Below are 20,897 nucleotides of genomic sequence, written 5' to 3'. Positions count from 1 at the left end.
AAGCCCATCCATAACTAAGAACCTAATCCCAGAAGTGATTCTTGAATACACTTCTTCGCTCCCTCAGTGATGAGCATATAGGAATACCCTGAGTCTGAATACCAGGGAGAGAGCAACCCACGTTTTCCTTAACAGTGAATCTCTCCAAAGAGTAGGCTGTGGCAGGGCCTCTGCTTTGTCTCACAGCTTTTTTTCAGTCTCCCTTAAAGTGTGCAAATGATCGTGCCCTGGGGGAGCCTCTAGAAGATACTGCTCAACCTGTGGGAAGCCCCACTTGTAGAAAGTTTGTTCATGTCCTCACGTTATTACCCTGAGAATGATAGTGAGACGTGGCAATCTCTGTTGCTTTAGTCTAGTGAAGTCCCTTCTCTTTGCAATGTGTGTATACTTTTTATTTGTAGACATTTTTCCTTTAATCTTTATTTCCCAAATAGCCGCCCTGTTATATGTTGTAGTTAACATCACTTTGGGGTGATAAGGTGCTCAGAGTGGAATTCAGGTAGCGAGCTGAGCAGTCGTAACTTTAGGAATCGACCCGAAGAGGACCAGAGTGAGGCAGTAAGGGAAATGTTCTACACGCTGTCTGCTCTCTAAAGGAACCGTGGCTTTGGAGGAGGGCATTTCCTGTAAGGCACTTGGCCTGTTCATGCTCTACCACTGCCCCCTAGGTCCAGTGTGCCAGTCCCCACAGGGGGGCCCCTGCGACCTCTGTACTGGGTCACGGGTCCACAGTATACCCCAAACCACCACCACCCTGAAGCTCCTGAGTCTGGGGAGCCAAGTGCCTACAGCCCATGCTATGGCCTGGGCTAGCTCTGCGGGTATACGCACGTGTGTGTCTGTGGTGCCGATTTCACTCAGAGAAAATGCATACATTCTCGTGTGTGGCCACCTCACTGGGCTGTTTCATCTAATTATGCATCCTTCACGTAAAGCATTTTTTGGAGCTCCCTTTTAGAACTGCCTCCAGAGTCTGTGACATTCTTTTAACTATTCTGAGCATCAGTAAGTCATCCTGCTTTGTAGATGGATTGGACCTTGGAGAAGGTGTTAGAAGTTGTTCAGAGGCAATGGAGATTATGAGACCAAGAAATAAAACAGTTGGTCCAAGATAGAGCCTCAGTGATAAAATAATTCACTTTTTCTTATGTGTCTGACTCCAAGCACATGTTCAAAAAGATTTTTAGCAGGGACAGCAAAACTAGAATTAGCTCTTTAAGGTAGCTCTTTGAAAGGATATCATCCTCATCTGGATTCTAAGATGCGTTTTAAAAAAGTAGGCTTATCACGTTCTAGCACACCTTATATAAGAATGTGCAGTGTATCTTTCTCTCAAGTTCATGCTGACATCATGAGATCATTAAATGCATGTTCAGTTATAAAGCTGAGTATCAGCCAAACATTGAGTGACACATTTAATTAGGTAACTATTGGGTGCCATATAGAGGTACCGTTTGGTCAAAATCAGAATTTCATGTCACCTGGTCTACTTTAACTGATATGGCATTGTCTAAATTATTAACTTCAAGCCACACAATTTATCCTGTTCTCTGTCCTGCGGAGGATTAATTCGGGAACCTGAGAGCTCTCTGGAGGCTGCCAGATGACAAATACCAGTGGGGACAGGACGGGATGGTGGCTCAGTTGGTTTCACTGCAGCCCCAGTCTTGAGGCAGCTTGCTGTGCTGCGTGGACGGGGAGCGGGCTACCTGTGCGGTGAGGACACAGACTCGTCGTCGGAGAGCGCCCGGTCTGAGAGCCAGGGAGCCCAGGCACCATGCTGATGGACAGGGAAAATAGATATCTCAGATGGCTGTGTTATCTTTGGGGATTTGCCTCCCTGACTCTCCTTATCTCAAGCTCCAGTTTGGGCTTTCTTGGGAATAATATTTTGCTGGCACATTTTACATAAAAGACCTCTGTGAGGGCTGCCTAACCACGGAAAGTTCTGACATGGCTTTGCGACCAAGGAGCATCCATAAGCATTCCTGGACTAGCCAGGACTCTAACGGAAGGAGGAAGAGTCAGTTAGGTACTGTCCCCATGGCCAGGGACAAGAGGCTTTTGTCTCTGCAGGGGGAGTTTCCCTTTAACTGTACACTCAAGCCTGTTGGCTGAAACGGCTGGCTCTCATGTTTCAGAGCTGGGGTGGAGGAGGGTCCCCGTGCCCTGCCAGGGAGGACACTTGCAAGGTCTGCTTACAGTCGGGCTCCTGTTTCAGGGGTGGAGATTTCAGCCCCACCCTTCTAGGGCTGGGGCCTCTGCTGGGCCTTCGGGTCTGCACTCATGTGTGTACTCTGTCCTTGGGTGCCCTTGGCCCCCATGGGCTAAGAGATGGCTGCCCTTGTGAGCATCAGAGAAGACCCCAAAGGGACTGCACCTGTAGGGACAGGACCTAAGTCCCGCTGCCTTTCCCGGTCCTGATAGTTTTTGTCCTTATCAGAAATACAAGGCTTCACCTCTGCTTTGTGACCATTTGGTTGCTTAGTAGTGTTCAGAGACTACTCTGTCCCTTGGTCACTTCATCCCAATGAAGTCTCTGAGCCTCAGAAATGGACCCTGCCTCTCTGCTTCTCTGAAACAAAACCACCACCCAGGGAGGGAACTGCCTTTTGGGGGGCCAAAGCTCAGCCAAGAACCCCGCCCCACCCCGCCCCGGGCCAGAGAGGGACACTTGCCACTGCTGGTGATCTAGTAACCCCCCTGACTCTGGAAACTGAGTATCCAACCTGGAAGGATTAATGAGGGACTTTGCTCATTGATGAGGCTTTGTAATTACTTATTTATTTTTTTAAGATTTTATTTATTTATTTGACAGAGACACAGCGAGAGAGGGAACACAAGCAGGGGGAGCGGGAGAGGGAGAAGCAGGCTTCCCGCCGAGCAGGGAGCCCGATGTGGGGCTCGATCCCGGGACCCTGGGATCATGACGTGCGCCGAAGGCAGACGCTTAACGACTGAGCCACCCAGGCGCCCCATACTACTTTATTTTTAAAATGGTTTTTAAATTTGTATTTCTCCAGGAAACTTCCTGGGTTCTCCCGTCAGTTGCTTCCCAGAGCCCCTCGAGATTTGTCACTTGTGATCGTTGGCTTTTTCTCTGGCCTTCCGGAGCTAAGGCAGTATGGGATAGGATACGTAGTTTCACTAGGAAGGAGTCTTGAGTCGAAATGAACCTGGAGATGACCAAGGAAGCATCATAGTTGTTGAGCTCAGCCAGTCAAGGGCTTGCCTGAACATCCCTGTCATGGGTGAGAGGAGGTTATGTCACCAACATAAGCTGTCACCTCACCCCTGTAACCATCATTCTTCCCATTCACCCTCCCACTTGGCTAAGTAGCTGCCATGTTGATGAGATCACTGCATTTTGTGTGGACGGCATCACACTCCTGCCACCTGTCCTGACGCATGCACAAAATGGAACTCTTGAGGCCCAAGTCCTCTGTGCTGCTCCCAGGGGCCTTGGCACTGAAGAGTGTCCCGGGCAGCCTGGCCAATCCGAGGACTCTTGGATTGGGCCCCTTCTTTCCTGGGCGGGGTGGGCAGAGTGAGGACATGTTAGTGGTGGTGCTGGTGGAGCATGTGTGTTCTCTTTCTAAGCAGAGCCTGAAGGGCAGGCTACGGTGGTGACTCTGCCCTGATCAGTTGCAGGCCCAGGGCGTACTGTCTGGCGGACAGCGATGAGGAGTCCTCCAGTGCTGGCTCCTCCGAGGAGGATGATGCTCCAGAGCCCAGCGCCGGAGACAAACCACCTCTCCCGGGGGCCGAAGGGTAAGTGGATCCGGTTTCCAGAGGCTCCAGGGGTCAGGGTACCAAGTTGGGAATGAGCTTCCCCCCGCCCTTCCTGGTAATCTTTCTTCTTCCTTCACATTGAGTGAATGGTTTTTGCATTAAGAACCCAAAGTGGCTTAAACTTCCAGGCCCCAGAGCAAGAAAGACCTGCATAGCTTTCCTTAGCTAACAATGTCCCCCATCAGAATGGCTTTCTCAGGCCACTGAAGAAAAGTATTATTTTCTAAAGATTTTATTTAAATTCATATTAGTTGGCATATATTGTATCATTAGTTTCAGGGGTGGAATTTAGTGATTCATCACTTGCATGTAAGAAAATTCTGAATAGAGAATTGAGAGGCGCACTTGTGGCACAGCTTACGCAACACCTCCTCCTCCTGTCGGCAGAGGGCACTGCACCCCCTCGGTCCGGTCGCACTTATGTTGAGCTGCCTGCAAGGCTGGAACACTCCGGGCATTTCTTTGGTGTGTTTTGAAGATGTGGGTCACTTAGCTGATCTTTTGGATCATGAATTTCATTTTTGGGGCTCCCTTTGCCTGTTACTTAGACTATGGCATAATCAGAGTACTTACACAGCTTCTCTGTAAGGATCTTTTAGTTATTTAAAGTGAGTTGAAGAAACGAAGATTATAAAGAAACCAGAGATTCAGAAGCACTGGTAAGAAAATATCAGCCTGTTCACTTTTGAAATCTGACAGAAGGTGGAGAGAATCCAGACATTTGAGGAGTTGATACTGAAGTTTGTGGGCGTTACTTGAAATCTACCCTCTTGACCTTCTTAGGAATGACTGCTTTTCCCTACATACATATACATACTATCCCTGACAGTCTGAAACTGGAGGATTTTAAAAAGCAAATATCCTCTCTTCCTAGGGCAGTCTTATGGTAGATAGGACCTGATAGAAAAGCTTGCTTTCTTGGCCTGCTAGCCTGCCAGCTTGATTAGCAGTTTTCTTTAGAAAGAAGCTCTAACACCTTTGAAAAGTAGTTGCCACTTAAAGTTGATATGACATCACCTAAAAGGCGGTCCGTTAACTACTGTATTTTATGTCCCTGTCGATGCAGCATGATTTCTTATTTGATGTGTAGAGATGGGGAGGTTTCTCTAAGAGGACGCAGGATTTATAAGCAGTAGTTGAGGTGTATTAAGGACAGGTGAGATGCCTTCTCTGCACTGTGAGAACTTTGTCTCTCCACTGGTCAAGACCTGGGCTCTGTCTGATCTCTACACCTTCTCTAAAGTAGTAGTTTCTCAGTTGGAGGTGATTTTGCACCCCCCCCCCCAGTGGACACTTAGCAATGTCTGGAGACATTTTTTATTATCATGACTGGGGGAAGCATGCTATTGACGTCTAGACGATTGAGGCCAGGAATGCTCCTAAACCACCTACAGGATTACACAGGGCAGCCCCGACAACAAAGAATTATCCCATCCAGAATGTCGTTGGTGCTTCGGTTGAGAAACTCTGGTCTAAAGTAAGGTGAACGCCGAGCCACAGAGTTTTTGTGTGTGGAGGAGCAAAGTTTATACTAACACCTGTGTCCCTCATTTAAAGGTATGTTGGAGGTCATCGGACAAGTAAGATTATGAGGTTTGTCGATAAAATTACCAAGTCAAAATACTTCCAAAAAGCAACAGAGACAGAGTTCATTAAAAAGAAGATTGAAGAAGTCTCCAATACACCCCTGCTGCTAACCGTAGAAGTACAAGAATGCCGAGGAACCCTGGCGGTCAACATTCCACCCCCCCCGACTGACCGAATATGGTGCGTATAACCTCTCGTGGGACCATCCATAGCCCAGCCTGCCTACCCCCGCCATTATGGAAAAGTACCTTCTCCTGGGCAGAAGCACTTTCACATGTTCTTCAGGGAACCTTCATGTCCGTTGCAAATCCAATTCTGCTTTTTTCTGTGAATGGTTAAGAATGGTTAATTCACATTGCAAGCTTCATCTTCACATGTATCTCTTCTTGGTCTTCCTCCCCTTCAAAGCCAACTCTTTCCCCCAGTCAGAAGAACCACCATCTGTAGAGCTCTTATTCTCTGCCTGGCCTGGGGTGTAGCTGCTTCCCCTGGCCAGTCCTCACAGCATCCTGAGGAGATAGGTACCACTGTTACCCCACTTTATGGAGGGGGATCATGCATCCAGCAGAGCCCGAGATACTTAGGGAAGACTCCTCGGGTTGGACCTAAATGTTTTAGGAGGCAGAGCCTGTGCACTTGGTAATTGTGGTAGAAGGTCTACCCAAGGAGTTGTCATCGAATGAACCAGTGGTTCTCAACCCTATCTGCATATCACAGTCACCTGGGGACTTGTTAAAAACAAAGATGTACCCAGCCCCCAGGATCCAGGGCATGGGGGACTAAGCCAAGATTGAGAACCACTGGAATAACCTATTATTCATGGGTCCAGCAGAAGAAAATCACTGTCTGTGAACTGCAGTTTAAAATTGTCATTCCAGATCATTTAAAACATATATAAGTGTGTATAGTGATTGCAGGAAACTTCATTGTACCAGAAACTACGTTGGCATGAAAAAGATAGCTCTGTTCTATCCCAGAGTGAAACTATCATGCTGGTGCATACCCCTGGCGTTTAGAAGGGCTTATGAGAATGATCAGAAGACAGTTTTTGAATTGAATAACCATTTGATGATGATACCAGTGTTTCCCAGTAAAAACTTTAAAATACATTTTTAGATTTTATTTTTAGAGAGTAATATTTTCATTGTAAAAAATAAAAATGGGAACAAATGAAAAAAAGTGGAGGGGGAAAAAAAGCCTCTAATCTTACCGCCCACAAATAACCACCGTCCATACCTTATTGTACAGTCTTCCAAACCTAACAAGAAAAAGTTTTTTAATAGTAAGAGTTGATACATTTCTTCACTTTCATGCTTTAAGATGTATCAGTTACAGGTGATGCAAGGCTTCTGGGGTAGTACTACCCGGTGCATTTGTTATGAATCCATAAAGTTAAGTATAGATCTTGAGAGTGTTTAGAAATGCTTATAGCAATTTGACATTTTCGTTGTAATTTTTAAAACATTGATCCATGACAAATGGAAGTTTTTAGGTAATTTGATAGTACACAGTCTGTTGTCTGGATCCTTTACCAACAGTTTTGAATGCCAGTCAGCTCCGCTGGGAAGCCTTAATAAGCGTGCTGTGCGGGATGGAATGAAAAAGCAGGTTATAGAACGTTCTCTATTTACATATACATATTAGGAGTGTGGGGAAAATTGACCCTGCTTCTCTCAGTAGTCCTATCTTGGGGGTAAGATTCAGAGGGAGGCAGTATCTTTCACATTCTGCTTTGTACACATGTATTTTTGGGGGTTTGTAATGTACATATGCTACCTTTATTAAAATAGAAACAAGGAAGATCCTTGCCATTTCAGGAAAAAAAAAAAAAAAACAGAAAACAATGCCCAGGTCAGACTTTTCCAGTGGTGCTTTCTAAAATTCCCAGCTTGTCAGAACTGTTCTCAGATCATCACAGCCCTACACATGGTCCAGGGATGTAGGAGCTCACAATTCCTGTTTGCTGCCTTGAATCATTTTTAGAGGGGATTTTCAGAGTAAGAGAACATTTACATAGGGATGAAGCCCTGAGTAGATGAACAGTGTTTGCTGTTGGTACTTGTCTGCTTCCTCTCTTTGCATCTAAATGTAGTTGTTTACTACTTGTCTTCTTCAAAAAGGTATGGTTTCCAGAAGCCACCATATGTAGAGCTGAAAGCTCGGCCAAAACTTGGAGAGAGAGAAGTGACTTTAGTTCATGTGACAGACTGGATAGAGAAGAAACTGGAACAAGAGTTTCAGGTAAACGTGTGGTGTCACCTGGTGTGCGTTTCACCTGAGTCTCAGAGCTCAGGGCAGAACGGAGGTTCTGAAGTGCATCTGGGTCAGGATGCTCTTTTGAGAATCTAATGAAAGCAATGGGCCCTCATCCCAGGAGTGTACCCATCACGATCAAACGGGCCTAACACTTTAGGTACGGTTTCAGAAACCCTGAACGTCATCCACAGAACCCTGTAAAGTAAGTAGTTCAGAGGAAGCCCCAAAGGTGGGTTCACTAGGCCAGAGCTCATTCTCCAAGCCTGTCCTTCTGCTTTCTGCCACCAAAGCTAATAGCAGTGTAGCGGAGGCCCTGGGATGAACCAGCAGATATTCGAGGCACAGATGTCTTTCTAGGTGTTATGGGTTGGCAAACAGTTTACTTTGTAAATGAGTTTCACCTTTTGAAGGAGACCCCCTATTTTTGCAGTGGTATATTTTGAGCTCTTGTCTTTAAAATTTTATATTTGTATTTAAAAACTATGGATTGGCGCCTGGGTGGCTCAGTTGGTTAAGCGACTGCCTTTGGCTCAGGTCATGATCCTGGAGTCCCGGGATCGAGTCCCGCATCGGGCTCCCTGCTCGGCAGGGAGTCTGCTTCTCCCTCTGACCCTCCCCCCTCTCATGCGCTCTCTCTCTGTCTCTCATTCTCTCTCTCAAATAAGTAAGTAAATAAAGAAAATCTTAAAATAAATAAATAAATAAAATAAAAGCTATGGATTAACATTAACTGAAAACCAATTGCTGGAAAGCTTAGTAATAGCACCAAGTGAAAAAGTACTTTGAGCCTAGCGAGGGGAAAGACAACCTTTAGTTTTTTACTTTTCCCTAGATCCTACAATAGGCATTAGAGTGGGTCATCTCCTTCAGGGATTTTGGGGTACAAGGAACACAAAGGACGAGGGGGCAGAGGTTGGCACCTGGTTTTGTTTTGTTTTTTAGGATGTATTTAGAGAGTGTGGGGAGGGGCAGAGGGAGAGGGAGAGAATCTCAAGCAGACTCCCTCCAGAGTGTGAAGCCCGTCGCAAAGTCCAACTCAGCTCGGTCTCACAGTCCTGAGATCATGACTGGAGTCGAAATCAAGAGTTGGACACTCAGTTGACTTGAGCCACCCACGCACCCTGGCACCTGGTATTTTTGAGGCAAGTTGGGAAGTTGATGGGTAATTGCTACAACCTCCCATAGCCACCTTTTTTTGCTTTTATGTGTGCTTTTGTAAGAGGGCATTACTGGAGACTGAATGCATTGCCAAAACTCACGTGCATAAAATTAGTTTATAAACAGGATAGGCAAAGCACCATTACTATCAATCACTGATTATTCTTTGTGCATTCATTATAGTAAGATTTCTTTCATACATAGCTTTGTCTGGTTCTGGGTGAAAAAAATTAGCTTACATTTTGTTGCTAAGATTTATTTAACTGGATAAATTCACTTGGAATTTGTGTTCTGGACATAGCAATTTGGAAATACTATGAGCCCGTGAAGCCAGTTCTCTTTAAGAAATGGTATTGAGTATTTATGAATTCATGAGTAGTTTTATCATATGTACATGAAGTCAAAGGCTGCTTCTACCCCAGAGCTGACTTAACCGGGTTCTTCTGTTCATGTGCTGATGTGATTCTCAGAGGAACTAGTTTAGAATGTGCACAAGAAGTTGTTTCCCATGTACTTTTAAAACTTCTCCAAAGCCTAAAATGATCAGAACAGAGTAGGGGGACAGCCTGAGAAAAGAACATTCTTCCACATGGCTATTTCTTTCTACAGAAAGTTTTTGTCATGCCAAACATGGATGATGTCTATATCCCCATAATGCACTCAGCCATGGACCCTCGCTCCGCTTCCTGCCTCCACAAAGACCCACTTGTGGAGGCTGCTGATCAGCTGTGATGGGTGAAGATCTGACCTTCCCAGTATTATGAGACCTAGCTCAAGGTATGGGGTTCTCGGCTGCCTTCTGTGCTGTAGCACTGGCATCTCCTCGTGCCACAGCTTCTGCCCTCCGCCTCCTGGCGCCCATTCCACCGCGAGGTGTCATTCCACGCATCCAGGAACTGGTGTCTGGGTTGCCGGCTGCAAAGCTTTGACTCAGCAAAGGAGACTGTGGAAGAATCACCACAGCGGATCCAGAGGCTACAGATGACTCACACCATGGCTTTTTTGAGTCTACCAGTTTTTGTGGCAGCGAAAGAACACAGTAAGAGCAAAGCTGTACAACTGGAAGGCTTTCCCCTTGCCTCGACTCCTCCAAAGCTTTTCCTCAGGCAGCCAGTGCACAATGGGACGTTTTCTCACTTCTACACTTTGTGGGGGATGCAGCCCTCTACACTGCCAGAGAATGTCAGTTCAGGAACATGTGGAGGGTAGGGAGTGGAATTTTGTGAACCATTTCATTGATGATAAAGAGATACGCATAGCAACTTTTTTTCATATCGTGCATTCTGGAAGCAAGTAGCCATAGAACACACACACACGCACGCACGCACATACGATCAGCTGGGGTGGGGACAGCGGGATTTATGTGAACATTAGGCAAAGCCATGAGATCAAACCATCCCAAGCCTTCTGTCAGTGAGATACAATCACCTGATTTCTAACTGATCCCAAATGTTTTCCTGAGGCATGAGCATGTGTGAAAATGTCAAATACTGCACATAATGAGTGGATTGGGGTGTGGAGAAAGCCAGAGCCACAGCTTTCTATCCGGCACTTTCTATGTGCTCTGTGCTTCATATAGGCATCTTAAATGCTTTGTTCATCTAACTGGTTTTGGATATTCTGAGGTTGTGGGCAGTTTCCTCTTCTGACAGCCAAAACGGAGAACTCTCTTAACACCTCTGAGAGTCGAGACCAAGTTTGCTCAACATTAAACACTAATTACATTATCTAAAAATCCATGTGACCTTTAATGTTGCCAACCTTATTTTGTGCATTTGTGTCAGAATCTTTAGTTTACAAGTTTGGGGGCTCTCTAGTTGTATAATTTGCTTTGAGAAGTACTCTTAAAACAATTTTTTATTGTTTAAAGCTGCATTCAACATCAAAACTACCGTGGGTAACTTTTGATAACTTACATCTGCGGACAAAGCTAATAGTGGTTTTTTAAACAGCACCTTGCCTGAACATGACTTTAAAGAAATATATTGAAAAAATATATTTGAACCCTTGATTACTTTAAATGCACCATTAAAACATTTGACTTAAATTATTTGGTCATTCCAGTTGGTGTACTGTTCTAATTTCTCAGTGTGTAGGCCGATTTGCCTGTCAGTCCGCATGTTTTGTTCACTGGTCTATAATTTTTGTGCAATAACTAAAGGCAAGGGACTAGATGCACTACTGTGTAAAGAGATTACACGACTTACCCTATTGCACTTAATCGAATGGTATGTGGGGATTTACAATCGCTTGCGTTGTTTCACAAAATAAATATCTTAATGTCAAATACTAGATAAGCATCCAAGTTATTTCTACTGAATCCTTTTTGGATAATAGGGAGAGAGTAAACTGTGCAGAGATCACTTGGGCACTCAGCTGCCAAAGCAGCTTACATTTCCTGGGTGATCATCAGATGAACTTTCTAATACTGCAAGGTGGTCCTCACCTCAGCCGATTTTAAAACACCCGAGGGACAGTCTGGTTTCTGTGCTGGATCTTATACCCTCAATAGCCTCGTTAATCCTGTGAACTTGGAGCGCCCTGCAGTTACTACACACCAAAGCAGTTTGAACACTGCCCTCGTGCATCCTTGCCCTTCAACAGTGCTGCCTTGTCCTCAGAACTGATACGCCTTTCACCTCAACCCGGGTGAGAGATGGCTAATCACCACCAATCATATGGACTGGGAAGGAGGGTGCATTTACTTAGGTGCCTGATGTGACCAGTAATGGCAGTAATGCATAAAATTTAATTCATCTTTACAACGACCTTCTTTAGGCTAACTGGGCTAATTTGTCCAAAGCCTTTATCCCCATGCTCGCCAGTGTACAAATAAGCAGCTGGCCCTAAATGGTAGTTTCTCTAACTGGGTCGCTGCTACACCTTTTAAATTCATGCAGCATCAAGACTGAAACCAGTTCCTGTTAAGTATATCGGGGCCCTTAAACTGCTCACTTAGCTGCCACCCCCTCAGAGGCCATCCACGCCGCGGTTAACCTGCAGGTCTCGAGATCACGGATAGGACTTACAGGAGAGGTACAGAAACGTGCGGGGCACTGAGTAGCAGGGCCTACGGGATCCCCGACGTCTCTCCAGGGCGCTTCAACCTCGGCTACAAGGACTGAGGCTGGAGTCGTCGCAACCCCCCGCCCCACGCCCCGCGGAAAAACTTCCGCCCCCTGCACCCGGGTGCTGCCGTGTAGCTCGCGGTTAAAAAGGCAGCCGGCGGGGGAACCAGGCGGCCCCAGTTATGCGCAAGCGCGTACTCTGGCGCTGCAGCCTGACCCCTGGCGCCACGCGCAGGCGCAGCAGAGGCTCAAAGGCAGCGCGTCGCGACAAGGAACACCAACACCAGCGTTGGGATCAAACCATTTTATTGAGGGGATTCAGGGAATGGTCCAAGGGGAGGAGGACAGGGAGATGCGACGTCCTCGGCCCGGCCGGAACCTGCAAGAATGAGAGCGGTGGGTTAGCGGGTGTGCGCCCGCAAGCCCGTTCCCTGCCCGCCCCAATCCTGGAGGCCCGGCTCAGATTGTAGTTCGCATCACCCGCATCAGCAGTCTAACACGTGCTTTTTTGGGAGTGTCATCACTTCAGGCCCCCCGCGACCCACGCGGCTCCCGGGCCGACCCACCGGAGCCCAGCACAAACACATCTCACCTTCCCAGCGTCACGGTCCCCGAAAGACTGAACGGCTTCCTCAGGCTTCTACTTAAGGAGCTGACAGGAGGCGGTTGGGCGGGCCTTACCGGCAGTAACCAATAGCAAGGGACACTTCCGGTCACGTGCCTATAAAGTAGCCTAAAGAGCGGCTGCGCTCGCTGAGTCCTCCAGAGTATGGAGTGGTCACGTGCCGACCATAGAGATGGGCGTCAAGGAAAGAGTCTGGATTTCTTGCCGAGTCTAGGTTGGTGGCTTGTAAGTAACCGCATGTCTGTACAGTACACCAAAGGAAAGTTTACAAACAGGACGCAACTGAGTCACTTTGAAATGTTCTGTGCCAGGAGGTAGGCTAGGAGCTGAGCATATAAAGTCGACAATCTAACCTTGTTCCTGAATTGAAAGTAACCTGTTTGGGCAAAAAGAGCCTGTCTTTGAAAGTAGAGGATGTGGGCGCCTGGGTGGCTCAGTTGGTTAAGCGACTGCCTTCGGCTCAGGTCATGATCCCGGAGTCCTGGGATCGAGTCCCACATCGGGCTCCCTGCTCGGCAGGGAGTCTGCTCCTCCCTCTGACCCTCTTCCCTCTCGTGCTCTCTATCTCTCATTCTCTCTCTCTCAAATAAATAAATAAAATCTTTAAAAAAAAAAATAAAAAATAAAAAAAAAGAAAGTAGAGGATGTGCACACACACACACAAAAAGTAGAGGCTGGGCAACCAGATGCTGACTTTGTGACGAATTCGTTGTATGACCCTCAATTTGAGAAAAATAGGAATATCCAAAAAAGTTGTGAAGAAAAAATAAATCATGTCGGTTGCCTGGCACATTCTGAGTAGTAAACAATTAATTGTCTTTTGTTTTTTTTGTTTAAAGATTTCATTTATTTTTTAACGGAGAGACAACGAGAGAGGCAACACAAGCAGGGAGAGTGGGAGAGGGAGAAGCAGGCTTCCCGCGGAGCAGGGAGCCCGATGTGGGGCTCGATCCCAGGATGCTGGGATCATGACCTGAGCTGAAGGCAGACGCTTAACGGCTGAGCCACCCAGGCGCCCAACAAATAAATTTTTTTAAAGGACTGCTGTGGGATGGAAAACTTACGTGAGTGCAGAGCTTTAATAAATGCTAAAATAGAGCTATGAACAACCTACTGTGGAAGCCCCAAGGAGAGAATGCCTAACTTTGGGAAAGTTAAAAGTACTTCTAAGTACCGAACTCTTACCAAGAGTAAGCCAGACACACTCTTCACTACAGTTGACCCTTGAACAAGGAGGGGGGTGAGGGAGGGGTTGGGGCACCCACCACCCAGCGGTGGAAAATTCCTGACTCAGTTTTGACTCCCCCCAGAGCTTAACTACTAGTAACCTACTGTTGACCAGAAGGCTTATGGATAACATAAACAGTCAATGAACTCATATTTTGTGTTATATGTATTATATGCGATATTCTTACAATAAAGTAAGCTAGAAAGAAAATCATAAAGGAGGGGCGCCTGGGTGGCTCAGCAGGTTAAGCATCTGACTCTTGATTTCACCTCAGGTCATGATCTCAGGGTGGTGAGATGTGCCTCACATGGGGCTCTTGCTGAGCGTGGATCCTGCTTGAGATTCTCTCTTTTCCCTCTGCCCCTCCCCCTGATCCTGCACACTCTCTCCCTCTTTCTCTCTCTCTTAAAAAAACAAAAAAACAACACATAAAGGAAGAGAAAATACATTTGCAGTGCTGTATGGTATTTGTTGGAAAAAAAAAAGTGGACCCATGCAGTTCAAACCCATGTTGTTCAAGAGTGAATTGTAATGGAGAATAATATGGCACTGCTCTGTGAGAGCTTGATTTACCAGGAGAGAGAACAGCAACCAGTCACAATATCTGGTTTTCTTTATTTCCTTAATGTTCTCTTTGGGAAATCTTTTCCTTTTTTCCTCCTAATTTAATAAGGAAAATGTAGTAAGAAAAGCATTTCAACCTGACCTTGTAGTAAAATTGTACTCTTATTTTCATTATTTTCTACACAGTCTTTAGTTAAATTTAAAAATTCCTCTATGTCCCAAAGTAATGGTTATTTTGTCAAATGTCTTGTGACATCTATGCAGTTATTTTTATTGCTGTTTAAATTTTTATTATTTTCTACACTTATCACATTGTGGTACAGTTTCTACATTAGGAAATGAATACAAGTTTTCTTTGTGGCCTAGAATATCTATTTTTACAAATGTTCCACAGATTCTCAGGGCACCTGGGTGGCTCAGTCAGTTAAGCATATGACTCTTGGTTTCAGCTCAGGTCATGATTGTGAGATCCAGCCCCAAGTGGGTTCTGTGCTCAGTTCTCTGTGCTCAGCTGGGAGACGGCTTGAGGTTCTGTCTCCCTTTCCCTCTCCCTCCCCATCTGCCTCTCCCTCCCCATGTTTCCTCTATTACTCTCTCTCTCTCTCTCTCTCACACACACACATGCACACTCCCTCTCTCAAATAAATAAATAAAATCTTAAATAAACGTTCCATGGATTCTTGCAACGACGATGTTTTCACTATCATGTACACTGACGTGAAATATTTATTAATTCAACCTTAATTGTGTTGTAATCATATTGTCCAAATGTCTATTTTATACTTGATTGGGAGTATATGTACTGTCGCTGACTGTGATGTGTTAAGATTATGCTTCAAGTATGAAATACTGGGGAGGATGCAAAGCAACAAGAACTTTGCTCCATTACTATTTGGGAAAGCAAAATAGTATATACATTTTGGAAAAGAATTTGGACAGTTTCTTATAAAGTTAACTTACCCAAGAGAAATGAAGTTTTATGTTCACGCAAAATCCTGTACACAAATGTTTATAATATTATTCATAATGCTTCCAAAGTGGAACTACCTAAAAGCCCTTCAATGGGTGGATCTTAAGCAGCTGTGGTACATCCATACCATTGAATGATACTTGGCAATAAAATAGAATGAACTACTGATATATGCAACATTTGGAAGAATCTCAGAGGCATTATGCTGAGTGAAAGAAACCAGACTCAAAAGATGGTATGATTCCATTTATATGATATTCTAGAAAAGAGAAAACTATAGGAACCAAAAACAGATGAAAGATTTTCCAGGAAATGGAGGTGCAGGAGCGTTTGACTACAAAGGTGCGGCATGAGTGCATTTTTGAGGGTGATAGAACTGTTCTGTATCTTGATCGTGATGGTTACATGACTTCAGGTATTTGTCAAAATTCATAGAACTATACCCCCACACGGTTTCATATTACTGTAGGACATGTAAAAATAAAAAAATAAAAAAATTATGCTTCACTTTCCTTGATTATTTCTATTGTTATTTGCTTGGTATATTTTGAGGCTATGCTATTTATCTCATTACACTTTGTAGCTGATAATATTCCGTCACGGATTAAATGTATCTATGTATAAAATAGCACTCATGTTTTTTGCCTTGAGTTCTAATTTGTCTTACATTAACATTGCTACTTGTGTCTTTTTTTGTTTGTTTTTGCTGGTATAACTTTGCCCATCCCTTTATTTTTAACCAATGTTATTTTGTTTTTAGTGTGTCCTTTGTATGAGGCACATGGTTGGCTTATCGTGTTTAGCCCAATGTGACAATATTTGCCTTTTCAAATTTTTAGTATGAAATGTCTCTGCATACAAAAGAGTACATATAAAGTATATGTGTGGTTTGGAGATTATTAATAAATTGAACATTCATATGCTCAACCACTTTTAGAAAAATCACATCATCGATAATTTTAAAGCTCACTTTTTGCCCCTTCTGATTCCATCTCCTTCCCACACTCTCAGAGGAAACCAGCATTCTGAGTTTAGAGTTTGTCTTGTTTCACTTTTTTTTTTAAAGTTTTGCTTCATACATTTATATGTTATTTAGTTTTGTGTGATTTTGAGCTTTATAGAAATAGAATATATGTATGTATCTTCTATGACTTACTCTTTTTATTGCATAATATTGGTGACATTCACGGTGTATGTTTGCAGCCAGTAATTGTACTAATGCAACCAGATTCACTTCTGTGTAGCATCCCAGTGCACAATTACATCACTCTTTACACATCTGTTCTCTTTATGTTGGATGTTTACAATACCTACAGTTTTCGTTATTGCAAACAAAGCCACTCCAAATATTCTTGTGTGTGTGCAAAAAAGTTCCTTTGGGGTATGTAGATTGAAGCACAATTGCTGGGTCGTACGGTAGGCACATTTCCAACTTCCTAGATAATAGCAAATAACTTTCCAAAAGTGGATACTTTGCACTCCCACATTGGCCTCCACCTTCACCAATTCTTGATATTGTCAGACTCTTCATATGTGAGTATAAAATGGTATCTCGGTGTAGTTAAAATTTTAAAGCATTTATTTTCATACAACCATTGACCAATCAGCTGACAATCAGGTTTTCTCTTCTGCAGTTGCTCTTTTAAAATCCAACTTTATAAAAAAATAAAATAAAATTCAACTTTACACACAATAAAAGGCACCCATATTAGGTGTCCATATTCCTGGTTTTTGTTTGTTTGTTTGTTTTTACAAATAGGTACATTTGGGGGCGCCTGGGTGGCTCAGTTGGTTAAGAGGCTGCTTTTGGCTCCGGTCGTGATCCCAGGGTCCTGCTCAGTGGGGAGCCTGCTTCTCCCTCTGCCTGCCGCTCCCCCTGCTTGTGCTCTCTCTCTCTCTGTCAAATAAATAAAATCTTTAAAATAAATAAATGTCTTTAAAAAAAAAAACCAAAAAACAAATAGGTACATTTGTGTGACCTCCCCCACAATCAAGATACAGAAAATTCTCATCGCTCCAAAATTCTTCTCTCTTGCCTCTTTGTAGTCAGTGCCCGCCCCCTTCAATCACTAACTCAGGCAACCACTGATCCATGTTCTGTTATTACAGGATGGCTTTGCCTGTTTTAGATTTTCTTGTAAATGGATTCATGCAGTTTGTACTCTTTCGTGTCTGGCTTCTGTCACTTAAATGAATGTTTTTGAGATTCATCCATATTATCGTTCAGGAATACATGCCTTTGTGTTGCTGAGTAGGATTTCATCGTATGAATATGCCATCGTTTGTTTTTCCATCCACATGTTTACAGAATTTGGGTTTTCAGTTTGGGGCTATGATGAATAAAGCTGTTATGAACATCAGCGTAGAAGTCTTCTTATGGACATTTATTTGCATTCCTTTTAGGAGTGGAATTACTAGATCATGTGATAAGCATATGTCTTTAACCTTATAAGAAACTGCCAATCTATTTTCCAAAGTGATTATACCATTTTACACTCTCACCAGCAATGTATGAGAGTTCTGGTTATTTCAAATCCTAGTCAGCACTTGGTATTGTCACTCATTCTAATGGGATAGCTCATGGTGGTTTTATTTAATTTTTTTAAGTTTTATTTATTTATTTGACAGAGAGAGATATAGTGAGAGAGGGAACACAAGCAGGGGGAATGGGAGAGGGAGAAGCAGGCTTCCCACTGGGCAGGGAGCCCGATTCGGGGCTCGATCCCAGGACCCTGGGACCATGACCTGAGCCGAAGGCAGACGCTTAACAACTGAGCCACCCAGGTGCCCCAGCTCATGGTGGTTTTAATTTGCATTTTTCTGATAACCAAAGATGGTGACCCTCTTTTCATATGACCATTACCATATCGCTTTTTGTAAAGTGTTCAGATCTTTTGCCCACTTTTAAAATTGTTTTCTTACTAATGAGTTATATGAATTCTTTAGATCCTTTTTAACATCTATATATTGTGAATATTTGCCTTTTTATTTTCCGACCGTCTTTCAAAGAAGAGGTGGCATTTTTAACTTTGATGAAATCCAATTTATCATTGATGGGTTTTAAGCAAGAGAGTGACAGTCTGGTGGAGTTCAAGCTCCTTGTGACATTCCACAGCCCAGATTTATCTCCTCCCTTGAGAATAACATGAGCTACTAATAAGGGAGTGCCTACCACAGGCAAGGCACTTGACATATTTTAGCTCTAATTCTTGGGATAGTCCTGAAAGGTAGGGAATGCTATTTCTAGTTTTTAGCTCTAAGTCCCAGAACAATCAGAACCAGGGCTCAGTAAAGATTAAGTAATTTGTTTACATTTGCACGATTAATAGATGGCCAGGCAAAGCTGGGATTTGAATTCACAACAATTTGATTTTAAAGCCTATGCTCTTTGGGGGCACCTGGGTGGCTCAGTCGTTAAGTGTCTGCCTTCGGCTCAGGTCATGGTCCCAGGGTCCTGGGATTGAGCCCCATATCCGGCTCCTTGCTCTGTGGGGAGCCTGCTTCTCTCTCTCCCACTCCCCCTGCTTGTGTTCCCTCTCTCGCTGTCTCTCACCCTCCCTCTGTCAAATAAATAAATTAAAAAAAAAAATCTTAAAAAAAAAAAAAAGCTTATGCTCTTTGATCACTATACCATGCAACCTCCTAAGGGCCACACTTGGTTTTAGTCAAAACTATTCCTTGTTATTTGAGAAGGTTGAGCTCAACCAACGTACATACCTACACACCTCACTTCTGAGGGAGGCTTACTAACCTCCGACCCCATGAACTACCCAGTGAACCCTTGCAAGGGACCAGGAGCAGGGGTGGTGGTGGGGAGTCCTAACTCAGAACAGTAGACGGACCCAGAAGTTATACAGAAGAGCTAAGACCCAAGGCCCTGGGAAGAGAGTCAAGAAGGGCACTGAGTCTGGAGGGGTCTGAGGTGAGTGTGGAGCAGGGCTCCTGGGAAGCGAGAGGGACGCGAGCATGTGGGGATAAAAGATGGAGAAGACAGAGAACGCTGTCTAGAGCTATCAGCCAGCCGGCATTGTGACTTGCTCCTATGGCTGCCATGGGTGTGTGTATGTGGAGGGAGGTGATACGTGGAAGCTGAAAGGGACCCAAATCATCCCATTGTGATTTCCCTCAACTTTCCTGTTCTCTACCTCAACATAACACAACCCTTGAGACCCCTCTCTCTGGTCTCAGAAGATGTGACCTCTCTTTCACTTTCTCTTTCAAGAAACACTTTAAAAGTCTCCCTTCCATGCTTGATCCTGCTCTGGGCATGGGAAATATGAATGTGAAGCAAAGAGTCCCTATCTTCAAGCAGCCCACAGTGTAGTTGAGGGTAAAAAGAAAAGCCCTACATTTTATGCACTTCGTGTCCCTCTTTCAACGTCCTTCAACCAGAGTCTTCTTCAGAGCGCAGGTGTAGGTGGGGAAGAGAAAAGGAGAAAGAAAACTCTGCTTCACTGAAGGTTGGCCCTGGGCCAGGTGTGGTCATCCACATTGTTGATTTAGTCCTAGAAATGCCGAGTCAGCATTTTGATCAGGGTTGCTTGCTTTTGAGTGATGAACCCAACTTGAACTAGCTGAGGTAAATGGGGGAAGGTCTGGTTCAATAGCGGGGGCAGGGCTGGGCAGGCCAATCTCAAGCCAACTCGAATTGGAACGTAAGCTTGTCCAGGGCACCTTGACTGCATCTGTGCATTTCTTGTCAACTTCTTTCTTTTCTATTGGCTTTCTACTGGATGGAGGCAGTTCCTGGGCCTCCTACCTCCTGGCTTGGCCACTAGAAAGGAAATGAGTTTCTTTTCATGACTCTAGTTGGAGTAGGGTCAAGTGAAGGTGGCCAGATGGGTGGCTGTTTTGCTTATCTAATACTGCATACCCAAACTACTCCATAAGTTTTATGGAGTCAGCTGTTTTACTATCTCTTACAAGTGTGTGAGTTAACTAGGCTCAGCTGAGAGGTTCTTCCACTCCATGTGGTGTCCACTGAGGACACCTAGGGGCTTGAACGGGCTGGAACATCCAAGGTGGCTCACCCAGATGGCTGACAGCTGGGGCTGGCTGGCCACGGCGGGCTCAGCGGGAGCTGTTAATTAGAGCAACCTCATTCTCCTCCAGGTGGCCTGTGTGTGGCTTGGGCCTCTCCCAACATAGCAACCAGGTTCCAAGAAGTAGTATCCCCAAAGTGAGAATTCTAAGAGGAAGGAAATGGAAGCTGCCAGTCCTCTTAAACCCAGGCTGGTAAGTTCCTGGATGTCACTTCTGGTCAAGACCAATCATGGAGCCAGTCTAGATTCAAAGGAGGAAAAGCAGCTCTATCTTTTTATTTTTAATTTTTATTTATTTACTTATTTAATTTTAAATTTTTATTTATTTGCTCCCCACCGACCCGTCCTGGCTGCCTTCCCCACCTCATCTCCCACGGCTCCCTGGTGTGGAAACCAAGCGTGAGCTCACCGAGGAGTCAGCTCGGACTTCCATGAAGCCACACAAGGTCATCCCTTCCTCATGCCCCTCCTCTTCCCCTGCCAAATCTGAAAGGACCCAGTGCAGAAACCACTTCTTCCATGAAGCACCCCGCTCCCCGCTCCTGCTCTATCCATCCCACTCCCTTCCTTCTACCTGATCCATATCTCTCTTGAACACCGCAGTTAT

The 20,897-nt window shown here is 44.7% G+C and overlaps 1 protein-coding gene, 2 long non-coding RNA genes and 2 other non-coding genes across 9 annotated transcripts in view; 1 reads left to right on the top strand and 4 right to left on the bottom strand.

Annotated features, from left to right (window-relative positions):
• The window catches only part of TEX2 (testis expressed 2), a 102,615-nt gene extending 91,525 nt beyond the window's left edge, over window positions 1-11,090 (top strand). Inside the window, exons 9-12 of one of the 5 annotated variants that reach the window (XM_027625273.2) lie at window positions 3,652-3,771; window positions 5,350-5,559; window positions 7,500-7,620; window positions 9,403-11,090. In XM_027625273.2, coding sequence (XP_027481074.2) covers window positions 3,652-3,771; window positions 5,350-5,559; window positions 7,500-7,620; window positions 9,403-9,525 — 574 coding nt within the window. In that variant the 3' untranslated portion in view covers window positions 9,526-11,090. Of the gene's footprint in view, window positions 1-3,603; window positions 3,772-5,349; window positions 5,560-7,499; window positions 7,621-9,402 lie in introns of those variants that run through there. The other 4 variants (XM_027625272.2, XM_027625274.1, XM_027625275.1 and 1 more) reach the window with 4 other exon arrangements.
• On the bottom strand, window positions 2,913-11,974 carry LOC113939353. Its single transcript, XR_003525203.2, has 3 exons — window positions 11,823-11,974; window positions 5,628-5,704; window positions 2,913-3,242 (listed from the first exon to the last, which is right to left on the bottom strand). It is a non-coding gene; the product is annotated as an uncharacterized LOC113939353 (long non-coding RNA).
• A 14-nt stretch (window positions 11,975-11,988) lies between these two features.
• Window positions 11,989-12,122, bottom strand: LOC113908389. The gene has a single exon (XR_003515463.1). It is a non-coding gene; the product is annotated as a small nucleolar RNA SNORA76 (small nucleolar RNA).
• Window positions 12,123-12,150: 28 nt separating this feature from the next.
• On the bottom strand, window positions 12,151-12,640 carry LOC113908141. The gene is made up of 2 exons (XR_003515364.2): window positions 12,454-12,640; window positions 12,151-12,240 (listed from the first exon to the last, which is right to left on the bottom strand). It is a non-coding gene; the product is annotated as an uncharacterized LOC113908141 (long non-coding RNA).
• LOC113908365 lies at window positions 12,319-12,388 on the bottom strand. The gene has a single exon (XR_003515441.1). It is a non-coding gene; the product is annotated as a small nucleolar RNA SNORD104 (small nucleolar RNA).
• Window positions 12,641-20,897: the final 8,257 nt, after the last annotated feature.

Source organism: Zalophus californianus, chromosome 16 (assembly GCF_009762305.2).
Source record: "Zalophus californianus isolate mZalCal1 chromosome 16, mZalCal1.pri.v2, whole genome shotgun sequence".
Taxonomy (NCBI): domain Eukaryota; kingdom Metazoa; phylum Chordata; class Mammalia; order Carnivora; family Otariidae; genus Zalophus; species Zalophus californianus.
The sequence above is the reverse complement of the archived record's forward strand: the minus strand, read 5'-3'. Positions and strand labels throughout refer to the sequence as shown.